This window comes from Manacus vitellinus, unplaced genomic scaffold (assembly GCF_001715985.3).
Source record: "Manacus vitellinus isolate BGI_N305 unplaced genomic scaffold, ASM171598v3 scaffold_18_pilon, whole genome shotgun sequence".
NCBI lineage: Eukaryota > Metazoa > Chordata > Aves > Passeriformes > Pipridae > Manacus > Manacus vitellinus.
In genome coordinates, this window is record NW_021939324.1 from 348,512 (window position 1) to 363,167 (window position 14,656).

General features: G+C 38.2%; 1 protein-coding gene across 3 annotated transcripts in view; it reads left to right on the forward strand.

The window, feature by feature from the left end:
• Window positions 1–2: 2 nt before the first annotated feature.
• Window positions 3–14,656, forward strand: part of PSIP1 (PC4 and SFRS1 interacting protein 1) — a 34,592-nt gene continuing 19,938 nt past the window's right edge. For all 3 annotated transcript variants that reach the window (XM_029959000.1, XM_029959001.1, XM_029959002.1), the window contains exons 1-6: window positions 3–201; window positions 1,171–1,247; window positions 5,414–5,552; window positions 9,787–9,903; window positions 13,023–13,130; window positions 13,961–14,023. In XM_029959000.1, coding sequence (XP_029814860.1) covers window positions 130–201; window positions 1,171–1,247; window positions 5,414–5,552; window positions 9,787–9,903; window positions 13,023–13,130; window positions 13,961–14,023 — 576 coding nt within the window. In that variant the 5' untranslated portion in view covers window positions 3–129. The remainder of the gene's footprint in view (window positions 202–1,170; window positions 1,248–5,413; window positions 5,553–9,786; window positions 9,904–13,022; window positions 13,131–13,960; window positions 14,024–14,656) is intronic.

Sequence of the window (14,656 nt, forward strand, 5' to 3'; positions counted from 1 at the left end):
CTGTGTGTTTATCCCGGCAGCGAGGGGCACCTCGGGCGGCCGGCAGAGCCTCGACGGGTGCTCTAGGCGCAGAGCTCTTCCTTGGCCCGCTCGCCTGGCGGTGACAGGGCGGCACGTCGGTGAGAAAACATGAGTCGAGATTTCAAACCTGGAGACCTGATCTTTGCCAAGATGAAAGGTTATCCGCATTGGCCGGCCCGGGTAAGACTCCCCCTCGTCGCCCTCCTCTGTTCTGTGCGGGATGCGCTCACACACCTGTGCGGGACAGGGCCTCCGGCCTCCAGCCTCCCTCCTCTGAGTGAGGGCACGGCCGTACTTCCGAGAGTGGAAGCGGCTTCTCAGTCACACTGCAGGCCCCTAACAAGTACTACTGCGAACAAGTAGCCCTGTTCAGTAGTGATTAGTTGTCCTAATTTGTGTAACTCGGCTTTCAGGAATGAAGACCTCTCTATGGTAGTGTGATGCTGGAGCCGTGCAGGCCCCTAACTGCAAAAATACTGTTCCCAGATAACTACTCTTCTTTGGCTAAAGGAAAATACGAAGTTCTGACAGTGTTACTCCTAAGTCAGCTATTTTTACCATGCTTCCTGTTAAATAGGCTAAGTTTATGTAGTAGCTTGTCCAGTCCTTTAGTAGGCTCTCCTTGCACCCATGGAAGAGGCATGCCAGGTTCTGGGACTGCTGTGGGTCATTTGATGGCTGTGGAAATGTAGCTAAAACAGTATTTAGCTAAGATGCTGACTTAGGAGTTGTTTGGGGTTTTTTTAAAGTTTATTATGCTTTTGGTAGTACTTGAACTTCAGCAAGTTATCAAGTCAGCATAAGGGTGGGAAGTCTTTCTGTTGCTTTTGCTTAAGGAAGGGAGGTACATGTATGGAATTGAGTTGTGCTTTTTACCTGTAGCGCATCATATCTCTCCCTTCAAAAGAAGTAGTCATATGAAGAGTGTTGCTGTAAATTAGAAGTGTTGTCATTTTCAATTGTTGCTAATACTGTTTTTGATTCTGCTGTATTTTTTTAACATACATCTAAAAAGAGCTCTCAAGACCTACTTTACTTCTCTGTAAAGAAGCTTTTTTATTCCTGTTTAATGCTGAATGCTTTTACTTATTTCCCCCAGACAGTTCTTAACTGTTATTTGACTTGAATTATGGTCTGTGTTTTCCTTAGGTGGATGAAGTTCCTGATGGAGCAGTAAAACCTCCTATGAATAAAATGCCTATTTTCTTTTTTGGCACCCATGAGACGTAAGTCCTTTATATTTAGGGGCATATTTTTTTCATTCTAAAATGTAGTGACAAGAAGTTATCATCTTCTCTGAATGTAATGTATTTTTAACTGTTGTATTAATTAACAGACCAGCTCTTCCTAAATTAATCTCTTTTGTCAAGACATGCTTCTCTAACATTTGCTTAAACTGTTCAAGTGAACAGTAGACCATAAGCATACCGTGTACACTTTGTTAATCAGAAGGAAAAAAATCATACGCACAGTAGTATGACTGATGGGTTTTTTCCTTTTTCAGTAATGAGTTTTAATTATAGTCCTATATATCCTCAAAATGCTCAATAATATATTCTGAAAGAAAGTGAAATAAGGCTGAGAACGGCGAAGTAGTCAAAATTTGAGAAACACACAGATGATCATATATTGGGGTTGGTTTTGTTGTGTTTTTTTTTTCTAGAGAGGTTTTGGATTGTGGGTGTTGTTATTTTTTATGAGATCTATAGAGAAAAATGAGGAAGTGCAGTTAGCTTTACACCTGTCAGCCAGCAAAATACTGATCTCTGGGGACTCTCAGCATTTGCTTTGAGGGACTGTATGTCTTCCACTGCTGAATTTGATTGTTAATATGCTGGGATTTATGCAGTTCTGTCTTTTTGAAAGGTATTGTGTTACTTTGTAGCATGACTGGTTGTGTTAGTGTAGATCTATAACGTCAGGTTCAGTGCTCCATTTGTTGAGTTATTTTAAAAAAATCCTAAACTAAAACCTGTACTGGTGTGCTTTTAATTCTTCTGTTTTTCTTAATAAAATGGAAGGTCAGAGATAAAAGTTGTGTATACAAGTATTCCCATTTCTTCCGTTTTGTGGCAAGACCTTGCTTTTTTCTCTTCATTTTATTAAATTTATTGAAATTACCTTAATCTAGTAGTTTGCATCTATCTTTTAGTAAGCCACGCTTAGACAAGAAGTTGAATTAAAGAATAATCATCCCTTACTCTCTTGACATCACTTATTACTTTGTTCTTTTTTTTAAGAAGTGATTTTTCTGATGAAAAATATTTCTATATGCTTGGCCCGTATGGTTTTGTTTTTTAAGTGGTCTCATCTTTCAGTAGATCGTTTGATGACTTTAATGTTTTTAGTTTGGTTGTGGTTTGTGTGTATGTGTGGTTTTGTGAGTAAAGAGGGGTTCCTGGAATTTGATTCAATGTAGCGAGGTTTGTCTTGTCCATTTTTTTAATTACCATTTTAAACAATGTGGCAGGTTGCCTTTTTTTCTTAGTTTTTTTTTTTTTGCCACTGAAACGTGATACTGCTTTGATTCTGTTCCTGATAATATGTGTGTCATTCTGTATTGCACTGAGGCTTTGTGCAGTTGTAAGTTTAGGAATACAGGTTGAATATAAGGGAGACAGAACTCCTTATCTAAAGCTTTAAAAATATCTTTGCAAATTTTGTGAGGCATCATGGCCAACTTCAGATTTAGCTTAGGCTCCTGAGAGATGTGCGGGTTTGGAAGGTTTGGTGACTGGGGTTTTTTTTGTACTTTACGTGAGTAAATTTGAAATGTCTAGTCCTCACTCATTGATATGGTTACAAAATAAAGTTTTACTGCGATTGTTTTTTGTTAGGCTGTGGGTTCCAGTTTGCTGCATTTCAGAGATCCTTAGAATAAAGAGAAACTTCTTGCCTTCATTTCATACATATAGTAATGTACAGGGTGTTCCATGACCCAGCTGTCTCCTGATGTTTGTTAAGCATGTTTGTTTACCTAGTGCTCTGTAAAGTGGTAGCAGGTGAAGCTCTTATACTTCTTTTTTTCACTTACTGCTTACAGCAGGTACCTGTAAGTAACAATAGGAAGGAACAGATCAGGTAAAATTGGAGAATGATATTCCATGTTTTGTTTAGGTTTGTAGTTGTAAATAGTGACTTAGTGATCCATCAGGAATTACATCGAGTTAACAATTTTCTGTACTTTTTCTGAGAAATAAAGTAAATTTGGTAAACTTGTTCTCTGCTGTGCTTCTCACAGTTAATTCTTACACACCTGTGCAAAGTTAGACACTCTGTACCTCCAGCATGTTAGTAGGCTGTACATATACAGTTCAGCTTACTGTAAGTAGTGGCAACTCTGAAAATCCACAAAATTAGTTTGATTATGCTAAAAAGTGGATAGCTACAACACAAAAACGGAACTGTGGGGAAAAAGGAAAACAAGACTGCTTTGGGGGTAATTCTTACTTGACTTTTAGGAATAATATTAATTCAGTTTTGCAGATTACTGCAAACAAGTATAATCTTGTACTTTTTTCTTTGTTTTCTCATAATTTTTTCAAAAAAACCCAACTGTTGTGCTGCTTGGGGAGAGTAATAAAATAAACAGTATTTTAATAAAAGCTTCATTTGAATATGTTGTGCCAGGAAACACATCAGTGCAAATTTTATTTGGTCACAGAGAGAAGGTCACACTGAACTCTAGTTTCTGGAGCCTGTGTATTAGGATAATCTCTCTTCATTCAATTTTCTTGTTTCTTTTTCTTTTTTGGTATATGGGGATTTAACTACAGCAACCCAGTCAGCACCATGACATTTTCACAGCAGCTGGTTTCAGATGTTTTTCAATGTCTGATCAATATGGGTAGAGGCTTACAGACTTTGGAAAAAGGACAGGGAAGAAGGGAGGCAGTGTTTTTCCAGTTTTTTGCCCTTCCGGTTTCTCTTTGTCTTCCTCCCCATCTTTTTTGGTCTGGGTAAATAGGCTTTGCAGGTGCACATTTCCCACACTGGCTGAATTGTCTCTGTCTCTTACCAAGAGGTAGGTGATTTGCAGTCTGTTCTGACAGTGGCTTACTTAATACCTTGTGCACATAGGTGAGTGTTTACTGTCGGAGTGAAAATGTTTAAGCTTTCTATGAGATGTTCTTTTTTTTTCTCCTTTGTTTAGTAGGGTGTAAGTCTCAAGTAGCTCTTTTTTTTAAGGATGATGAAGGAAATAGTGGAGTGGAGCTTAAAAGTACTTAATTAACTCTTCCAATACTTTAGAAAGCAAATACCTGCAACTTTTCAAATAGTTGGATCTCATATATTTGCAATCGGACAAAGCTATATCTAGGCAAAGAGTGAAATTCAGAAGGTACCACCAAAGGGTGGTCTTTTTCTGGTAGCAGCATATGGATTGCTATGGTGAAATCCTTACTTCGAAAGGTCGTGAAGGGAGAGCAGGAATTAAATAGTCTTTGTTCTTCAGCTTGAACCAGAAAATTGGTTCTCAGTAACATGGTACCTTGTTTTCTGAAGTCTGACTCTGGGAAGCTAGTAGTGGATACTGTGACTTTATCATATGAGAAAAGCTAATAGGTAAAATCATTCGTTAGCTTACAATAGGGATAGCGCTGTGCAGGAGTCTGTCTTTGTCTGAAAGATACCCAGGGAGCATCAAGACCTCTACTACAAGAGTATATTACGTAAAATCGTTTTCATGTTTACTTCATGAAGAAAATGGCGTGTGGAGAAGCTTAAAATAAGAAACACCTTAAAGTTTTTATTATTTAACTTTCATGAATCAAGTTATGAGGTCCTGTTACCCTCTAGAAAACTACTGAATTAATGCTGAATTGCATAGCATTCTTGAAAAGATGTGGGCAGTCAGTGTATTCAGGTGGTGTTTTTTCACGCCCCAAACCATATTCTTAAGCTTTAAATTTTAACTTATTTTTAATTTAATAATTTTGAAATGTTGAAACCATTTCATCTCCTTTAGCTTGTGCTCTTGCTTTTCGTTGTCCAGATTCAAGGATTCTTTATTCCTCACACTTAAGCCTGATTTTTTTTTTTCTCCTAAGGAAGCAATTGCTCTTTCTGTTTGTTTGTAAGCTAGATGGTTTTTAGTTGATCTGGTTCACAGTAGGTGGTTGACCTGTCAGCTGCAATCTTAAGATGCAGCATTGACCACTTCTCGCTTAGACGCTCAACACTCTGGGAAGGAGGGAAGTCTATATATGTGTGGTGGCAGTAAGGGAAACCTTGGGCTGTTGAAAGTGAAAGTTTAAAAAACTGAGGATGTTTATGTAGCAGAATAGTTGTTACAGTAGTGATGAATTTAATATCTTAATAACATTTGGTCGATACTTCTTTGAAAAGACTAACCATTGAAAATGTGAATTTTGTTCTTTCTCTCCTTAAGGGCATTTTTGGGACCAAAGGACATATTCCCTTACTCAGAAAATAAAGATAAATATGGCAAACCAAATAAAAGAAAGGGTTTTAATGAAGGGTTGTGGGAAATTGACAATAATCCCAAAGTGAAATTCTCTCATCAGCAGGTAAGTTATGCAGAGGCTGCAAATCTTTGTTGCTTTTGTGGGAAGGGAGAAAGGCAATAAGTGCTTTCCTGCTGTAGGGTTATAAATTATTGCTCTTACTTAACTGCAAGTTAGACTAATTTTCGTATATTTTAAAATTTTTAATTTTTTTTAATTGGTGTCTAGTATTGATAGCATAAAGAGATGGGGTTTGTTCAGATGGAGTGTGGTGGTTTGGGCTATCCGCTTAGCATAGTAAGCTCATGAGAGATCATGTTGACAGTTTTGGAGCACAAGGCTAAAAGTTTAACACTTTTTACAGTGCACCTCAGGTTTTACTTTTAACTATGTACATAAACATACTTACAACTATATGTATTCCTGAGATACTTATTTTTGGAACTGTGCTTGAAAAGCGGTGTTTTTTTGAAATCTTGGTCACTTTATTTGTCTCTGTATTCTAAAACCAAGTACCTTTCTCCACAAGTATCCTTGTAAGATTTCAGTACATCCTTTCCTAGTGTGCAGTATTTTCATTCTAGCAGTTGGAAGCAATGTGATGTCTGCTTTTTACCCCCTGTCGCATGACTTTATTCAATTTTTGTCCGTCAGTAGTTCCTCATTTCTTACCTCTTGGTAAGTCTTCCAAGCTTAGACTGAGTTGTGCAATGCTACCCATAAAAAGACCCAAATTTGATCTGAAGACAAAGAAATTGCCTTGCTAGTTTTGTCTTTGCCTACCTTCTCTGAACATTCTGTGAGCTCTTAGTTTTGTTATGCACACTGGATGTACACTGACCCTGATCACATACTGGGTCTTCTAGGCAATACTGCAGTAATAAGAAAAAGAATTATCTTTTATTTGCTGCACTTACACATGCCAGGTTGCCATTTCAGCAGCAGTTAATTGCTGCTTCATAAGATATCCCAAGTTACTGTGTTTCTAGTTTGAAAGAGAACATGGATAAAGATTAAGGAGTTTCTGAAGTGTTGTTGAGAGCTGATGTATTCCAGATGTACAGTTTTTTGGTTCAGGATATGGGGAGATGCTAATCCCCTCATGACAGTGAGAAGGACTGTAATCATAAGGGACAGATTTTTTTCTGCTACCTGTAGCAGTTTGAGCCACATTAGAAATCTAAAATCCAGTTTTCAGGCTCCCCCACCCTTTCCCGCAATTTATACTAACACCGGAGAGAAACTTTCAAGCCTCACAAACACTCACTTCAATGCTGCCTCCAACTCTGGCCTAGGCAGAGCTGGTGGGGCCGCAGGGCTCCCCTCTGCCCCCCCAGAGGGGGGAAGGAAGGAGCCCAGCCGCACCCTCGCCTTCTGCACCTACACGCAGCAGACACCAACAGCACAACGCTGCCAACTGCTTCTGGTGCTGTGTATATATGGTTTTGAGCAGAAGCTCAAAAGGGACGGTGATTGGCTCTCCAGGGAACGCTGCCCTGGCACCAAATCACCTCTGAGCCCCCCCAAACTCTCGGAGCGGGGGACAATTTCAAACTATGACTCTGCCATAAGATACAAGTTGTATCTTCTCTCTGTCCTCATTGTGACAATTAAGAAATGCTCGTGGGTGGCTGAGGCAGTTGTGAACTGTAACTTGTATGTTACCAGTCATTCTAACTAAATGAATATCTGGGTATAAGTATTCAACAGTAACAGGTTTGTCTAATGTTTTGTTCACTACAGGAATCAGTCACTTCCATAAAGCAGTGCTTCCAGTAGCGTCTCAGACATTCCTAAATACGTGTCCAAATAGAAATAACGTAACATGCTGCCAAGAGATATGTGCAGACTGTTTTCTTAGTGTAGCAGCTTTTCCATGGGGTGGTCCTTTTACCTTTTGAGTTCCATTCAGATTCTTCAGCTTCAGCAGTAGCACTTTTCACAGCGTCTTTCTTTGTCAGATTCTATCTAGAGCCATTGGGTTATTCTTTGCAATTTTTACTTAAAAGGAAAAAAAAAAGCTTTTTGTTCCACAGGTTTTATTTAAAATCTCCTATAAGTGAGCCTTAAAATTACTGGAAAAAGAAATTTTTCTAAGTAGGGATGGAGTCCTGTATCCAGTTGTGGGCTACTCAGTACAAGAGGAACATAGACATACTGGACAGAGAAACCCATGAAGATGATGGACTGAAGCATCTCTGCTGTGAGGCTCAGAGGGCTGGGACTGTTCAGCCCTGATGAACTTAAGGGGGAATGCATGTTTAAGTGAGCTTGATTGTAATGGCCTGGTTTCGCCTGGAATAGAATTAGATTTCTTCTTAGTAGCTGGTGCAGTGCTGTATTTTGCATTTAGTGTAAGAATCCTCTTGATAACACTAATGATTTAGTTTTTTCCGCCCTGGCACTCACACTCACACCACCTGAGCAGCAGAAAGCTCCAGTGATCCGACAGGTGCTCTGTCAACTCCCTGCACACCCCACGCTCACACAGTCAGACAGGTTTTCTTTTTGTCTCAACCCTTGATTTCCTTTAGCAGAGTCTCAGACGTCTGGATCCTTAAAATAATTTAATCATGGTGCAACCACAGAAAAATAGAGTTGGGTGCTTCCTGGGAGGGACCCCAAACAAATGAAGCCCTGGATATTTATACCCTTACAGGCTAAGCCTGGAAGTGCGGAGTCTTCTAGCTGAGTCCTTGTCTCCTGTTGTATCTCTGAGTGTCTGGTCACCTGGCTGGTGCCACAGGTCCCTGTGCACTTCATTATGTAAGGGGTCGGAGCCAGTTCAAGGTCTCTTGCCTCGTGCTCCTGCCACCCACAGTTCAATCTGCAGTGGCATAAGCTATCTGCACTACTTGTACTCCTCAACTTCAGGCAGCCCCTCTGGGCTGGAGCTTGGCTTGAGCAATGCCTTGTGTGCCTTCACTTACCACCATCATGATGTAGCATCTCTTTTTCCCTGGAGTCCCTCGTGCCCTGTGCATGCATATTGTTCTGTGCATGAGCATCCCTCTGTCTCATCCATCTTCTTCTCATTTGCCACTTGGGTGGAGTTACCATGTGCTCCCAGGTGAGGTGGGGTGTTGGGTGGGTCAGTTCACCCCTTGCCAGCCAGTTACCCAGGCCAGCTCAGACTGTGTTCCACCCATGTCACCAGCACCTGCCCGCTGTTGCAGAGCATGAGCAATCAGTGTAGGCAGCGAGGGATCTCAAAAGTGAAGACAAGTAGTTGCTTATGAAAACTGAGAGGAAAGGTAATGTAGACACTGATGAGTAAATACACTGTTTTCCCAGTAGCATTTTAAAGTAGAATAGTGCACTATGGCCTGCTAATGTGTTCTGGTATTCAGTGCATAGGTGAATGGACAACTTTTTAGGTGAGGTCTTGGAGATTAATGTATCTTAAGACATTCCTCGATCTCTTTGTTTTATCTGCATCCAATTCTTTGATTTTAAGAAATATTCTTAGAGCTAAGTGAAACACAGTTACTGGACAGTAGCAGGAAACACAGTAGGTGTCAGAGCTTAAAAATTCAGAATGAGTAGATAATTTTGTGTTTAGACAAGTAGTGGGTATGGTCAGAGGGGAATGAAGATGTTGGCAGAAACGAGTTTTTGTTCTGGATGCAAGATAATAAAAGGAGGGGGATTCCCTTGCAATTCTGTTCATAGTTTTTCTGTCCTTTTACGGGGCATAGTTTTAGTATGGCCTTCTGAGAGCCCCATATTTTCTGTTTGATTCCCAGAACTGGAATGTTCTGAGAGCAGTATTTATACTTTGCAGATGTTTCTTGTAACTGCTAGTAAGGGAGTTGGAAAAAGGAGCCTGTGGCTTCTGCTTAAACCCAAACCCACATCCTCAATGGGGGAAAAATTAAAAATGCCTGCTTTGTTTGAAGCAGCTAATATGTAAGAGGGAGAAAGCCATAAACAATGTAATTGAATAAAAAGGAGTATTTTAGGCCTTATCTCCTCTGTTTCTGTGGTTTTAACTTTAATTCTGTAATTACCTTGCTGTAATATTTTCTGCTTACGTTTTAGGAATGGGTAGTTGGCTTACTTAGAATCAGTAGATTATTAAAAAATGTACTTCTTTACAGTTGCATCAGAAGCTGTATTCGATCAAAACAAACTTTTAAAATTTTTTACCTTTCAGGTATATTACACATAAGAAAAACCCTCTATTGCAGTATTAGTAATGTGGAAATAAGTTGTTACAGCATTAGAGCTTGAAAGTTTAATAAGGAAGTTGCAATTTAAATTAAACATCATTTTTGATGTTTTTGTTATATTGAAGCCCCATCCAACCATTAACACTCCTATCAATGAAACTGTTGAAGAAAGCAGTCAGGAGTCTGCTGAAGGGAGTGAAGAAAAAGCAGGAGCCAAAAAAAAAAAGTGTTCTGTCCCAAAAGTAAGTGACTGAATTTCTGCTTTATTCTGCCAGAAACATTTTTATTGCCAAGTTTTTACCTAAATATTTTAAACTAATAGTGGCTTACTGTTGTAACTGTCTTGCATTTATTTCTTTTCAGATATACTTACAGTAATATTTTTGTCTTTCTGTATTCCTTTTATGGTACTATATGTGTTTTTGAAAATTAATTTTCTTACCAGCCTATATTTCTAAATAATAATGAATTAAATTCATATGGTACTTCCTGGGCAGGAGAAGTTGGAACTGATCACCAAGAATTAGCTTAAAGTTTCTGGTTTTGAGTTTTTGAAGAATTTTTAGTACCATAGACAGGTATGACTGTCACTTAAAATTATGATGGCTTTTGTTGAAAAGCCAAACAGATCATTAGGGTCTGTCATGGCTGAAAGGGTACTTCATTGTGTTTGCCAGAACAGATTATAAGAATCAGTTTGAATTTGGCCATACTCTTAATCAAATAATCAAAATATAGATGATTTCATAGCTGTATCAGTTCAACTCTTGAGTCATAAAAGTATCTGTGAGTCATCAGTATACAGTAGTTTATACAGAGTTCAACTTCTTCACTTTGTAAATGTCTGCATACCTTAGAATCCTTCCAAAACAAGATTTAATTCTTTTAAAATATATTGTATTCATACTAAAAAGAAAAATGTTTTTCTGCCTGAAACATCATTGTTTCAGCTTACTGATGCTATATGTAGTTTGTACTGTAGGAGGTGAAGCCTCCTTGCATACTGTACAATTAATAATACTAGTGTAGTACACTACTTTGAACTTTCTCTATTCTTGAGTGTTTTGTTACATCCATATGGGAGAATTTTTCATATGGCATGGAAGAGATGTTGGGTTTTGTCAACTCTTCTCAGTGTTTTTAAGAAGAATAGAATCCTAAAGTGAGAAAAATTGTGATGCAGGTGGGACTAGTACATTTATCGTATCTCATTTATTTCTAACTAATTTTTGGAAATTACTACTCTACACGATAAGTGGTGCCATTAACTTAAATAACAGTCTGTTTTGAATAGACTTGCCTTTATTCTACCTGTTTTCATTTTGATTATTTACACAGATTTTAATGTAGTTTTTCTGTAAGTGTTGTTGGCCATCCTTTAATATTGATTCATAGCAGCAACTGAGCAATTTACAGTGTGTCAAACACATAGCAGGTGTTCCTTCTCTGGGGTTAGTGTCCAGTAGCTGTAATGGCTTGTTTATTCAAGAATAAAAAAGTCCTCTGATTGGAGGAAAAAAGTTAGTCTACTGGTAGTATACTGATAAGATAATGTTGAGAGTTGTTTTGATGAGTTGGAGACTACAGGGTTATTGATGGATTATTTCTCCCAACTTGTTACTGTCTAGAGTTCCTTATTTACTACTTCCACATGCAGAAGTTAAGGGTGATTTGGGTTCTATCTACTATACCTTAGGAGCACTCTTCAACACATAATTTGCTGACAGTGTTAGTAAACCAATGCTGTTCTTGCCCATGCACGCTGCTGATAAAAGCATTTGTTCTTAGTATTTGCTACTGCAAGGGGGAAACTTTTTTTAAACTGGGCTGATTAATCAGTTTGCTTCACTGTGAATTTATGCCTCAAGCAATATGTGCTAGTGGGGATGCCAATGACTTAAGCTTCATGTTTCTCATGAAAAGTGCTTTTAGGCTGTTTAGTGCTGGTAGTGTGGAAGAGAAACAGGAAGATGTAAGAGCAATTTAAACATGAAGATGGAGTGGAAGATCCTGAACGGGTCCTTTTACCTAGATTTCTGTAATTAGTCCCAATCAGCTTAAGGCAAAATATGGAGCAAATTTCTTCTCTTTTTATAGTAATAAAGCTATAAAATTCTGTTAACCAGTCCTTGTGCTCTAGTTTCCTCTGGTTTTAGAGAGCCAATAATTCTTCTGTCTTAAAATTGTATTCTGTAAAAAGATTCAGTGATATTACATGTGTTCAGGTAATTAGGAATATTGTGTGATAGTTGCTTTGTTTAATGTTGAGATCTTAAAAACTAGCTACTTTAAAAAGGAATTGCAAAAGAAGGGCTTGCAAGTGGGATAAGGCACTAGTATTCAAGTTGAAAGAACTGAAAATCTTAAAAACACACAGATACATAGGTAGCAAGGAAATGTTGATTATTTTCAAGTAAATTATTATGAACACTTGATTTTTTCAAGACTTAACTGCTTACCTGAAACAAAACCTAGTATTTTTAAGGTTTAAAAACCCCAACAAAACAGGAAAAAAGGCAGAAATTACAATCTATAAATGCTGAAACAACCTGTTTGTGGTCTGTTTACTACTTGTCCTGGTTTTGGCTGGGATGGAGTTAGTTTTCTTCTTAGTAGCTGGGGCAATACTGTATTTTTGATTTAGTATGACAATAATAACACACTGTTATTATAATATATTATTATTATGATATATTATATTATTATATAACAACAATAACACGCTGTTTTAGTTTTTGCCAAGCAGGTTCACAAGAACACGTGGGAGGTATGGCCACAACAGGTGGGCTGAACTAGACAAAGGGTTATTCAACACAGAATGACAGAATGTGTCAGGTTGGAAGGAACCACAGTGGGTCATCTGGTCCCACCCTCTGCTTAAGCAGGGTCATCCTACAGCATTTGGAACAGAATTACATTTAGATGGTTCTTAATTATCTCCAGTGAGGGAGACTTCACAACCTCCCTAAGCTATCTGGTCCAGTGCATGGTCACCCTCACAGTAAAATTCTTCCTCATGTACAGATGGAACTTCCTGTGCATCAGTTTCTGCCCATTGCCTCTTATCCTATTGCTTGGCACCACCTGGAAGAGCATGGCTCCATCCTCTTGACACCCTCTTTTCAGATACTTAGAGACATTGATGAGGTCCCCTCTCAGTTGTCTCTTGTCAAGACTGAACAGGCCCAGCTCCCTCAGCCTTTCCTTGTAAGAGAGATGCTGCAGGAGGAAGTGTTCCAGTACACTACCTTCTTAAACTATTTAAAGTGAAGAACATCCTGATAGTAATTTGCATGTTCTCTTTTCACTGTAAAATACTCCTAATGCATTTTTTCTTACCCCGTGTTGACTCCCTTTGCAGTTATCCCCTAAGGGGGATAATAACTTACCTACGGAAGCTGAAACAGAAGAAAAGGAGATGGATACTTCAAAGGAAGATGATCCGCCTTCAGACAAAAACATTAAAGAAGTATGTTAGAGCTTTTTCTGTGTACCAGTAAAGATCTTAATATGTTGATTGGTGTAAATCTATTACTGAGTATTCAGACACTATAGTTATTACTACTGTGACAGTCTCAGGAGTTGTTTAATTATATAAAACTTTCTGTGTGTTCACTCATGTTTAGACCTCTCATTGAAGCTCCCAGGAACTGTAGTTTTCTTCAGAGGGGAAACTTAGTCTGACTTTTCTATGAGTTGAATTAAAACTGGTAGAACACCGTGGGTTTTATCACTTACTCTGTATTGCAAATGTACTTTTTTTGAGGACTAAATAAAGACTTCAGACAGACTGAAACATCACTACATACCTTTATTTAGAACAGAATATTATTTAGTACTTAGTTTATTTTTTTATCTTTCAGGAAAAAGTCCTGAGTACCAGATAATCATAGAATGGTTTGAGTTGGAAGGGACCTTAAAGATCATCTGGTTCCGATCGCACTGCCATGGGCAGGCACATCTTCCACTAGAACAGGTTGTTCAAAGCCCTGTCCAACCTGGCCTTGAGCACTTCCAGGGATGGTGCATCCATAGCTTCTTTGGGCAACCTGTTCCAGTGCTTCACCACCCTTACAGTAAAGAATTTCTATCTAATATCTAATCTAAACCTACCCTTATTCAGTTTAAAACCATAATCATGATTTTAATAATTTAAAAGCAGGAAGTGTCTTCATGTACGTTACAGGATTCTTGTTTAAACTATGTACTAGAGGTTTCAGTTGTGAAAAATACTTAGAATAATCTCAATATATATCTTTGTTTTGTTAAGACTCTTTGGACTGTTTTTAATCTTCACAGGATGTGGTGAAAACAAATGATGCTTCTATTACTAAAGTTGCTAGAAGAGGAAGAAAAAGAAAGGTAACAACACATTTAATTAGTTCCCTTACCGGAATTTTTCAGCTGTGATAATACTGAATGTTATTTTCTTTAATGACAGATTATGCATAAGTTGAAGTGCTTGACACCCTTCTCCCCTTTTTTAAATGTCAGAAAGATTTGTGGAAATGAAAGTTTTCCCAGAGTGTGTTTTACAAGTCTTAATTCTGTTTGAACTTGATGTGGAATATGGAGTTCCCATCTTTCCCAAAAAAACTATTACAAGTAAGAAAAAAATAAGATATAAACTGTTGCTAGACTGCTAATAAAACAGTCTATGTTTTAACATCTTTATCACACTGAACCAATATCTGAAATGCTCCTCTTTTTCACAAATTTGTGATTTTGTGATGTCTTTAATTTGGGAAAATCTGTGACTAGTATGTTTGTCTCAGGTAAATTGCATGCTGTACCTATACTCTTCGTTGTCCTGCATACAAGATGCTAAATTCTTGACTGTTTTTTCCAGTTGAGATCTTTCATCTGTATGTATGGATAGGGAGTGTTTCTGCAGGGAGATAGGTATCTTTTCATCGAGATCTTTTGTTATAAGTTCTATCCATCTTTCCAACCCAACCCCCTGAAATGACTGTGTAGATATAGGTCATTATGTCC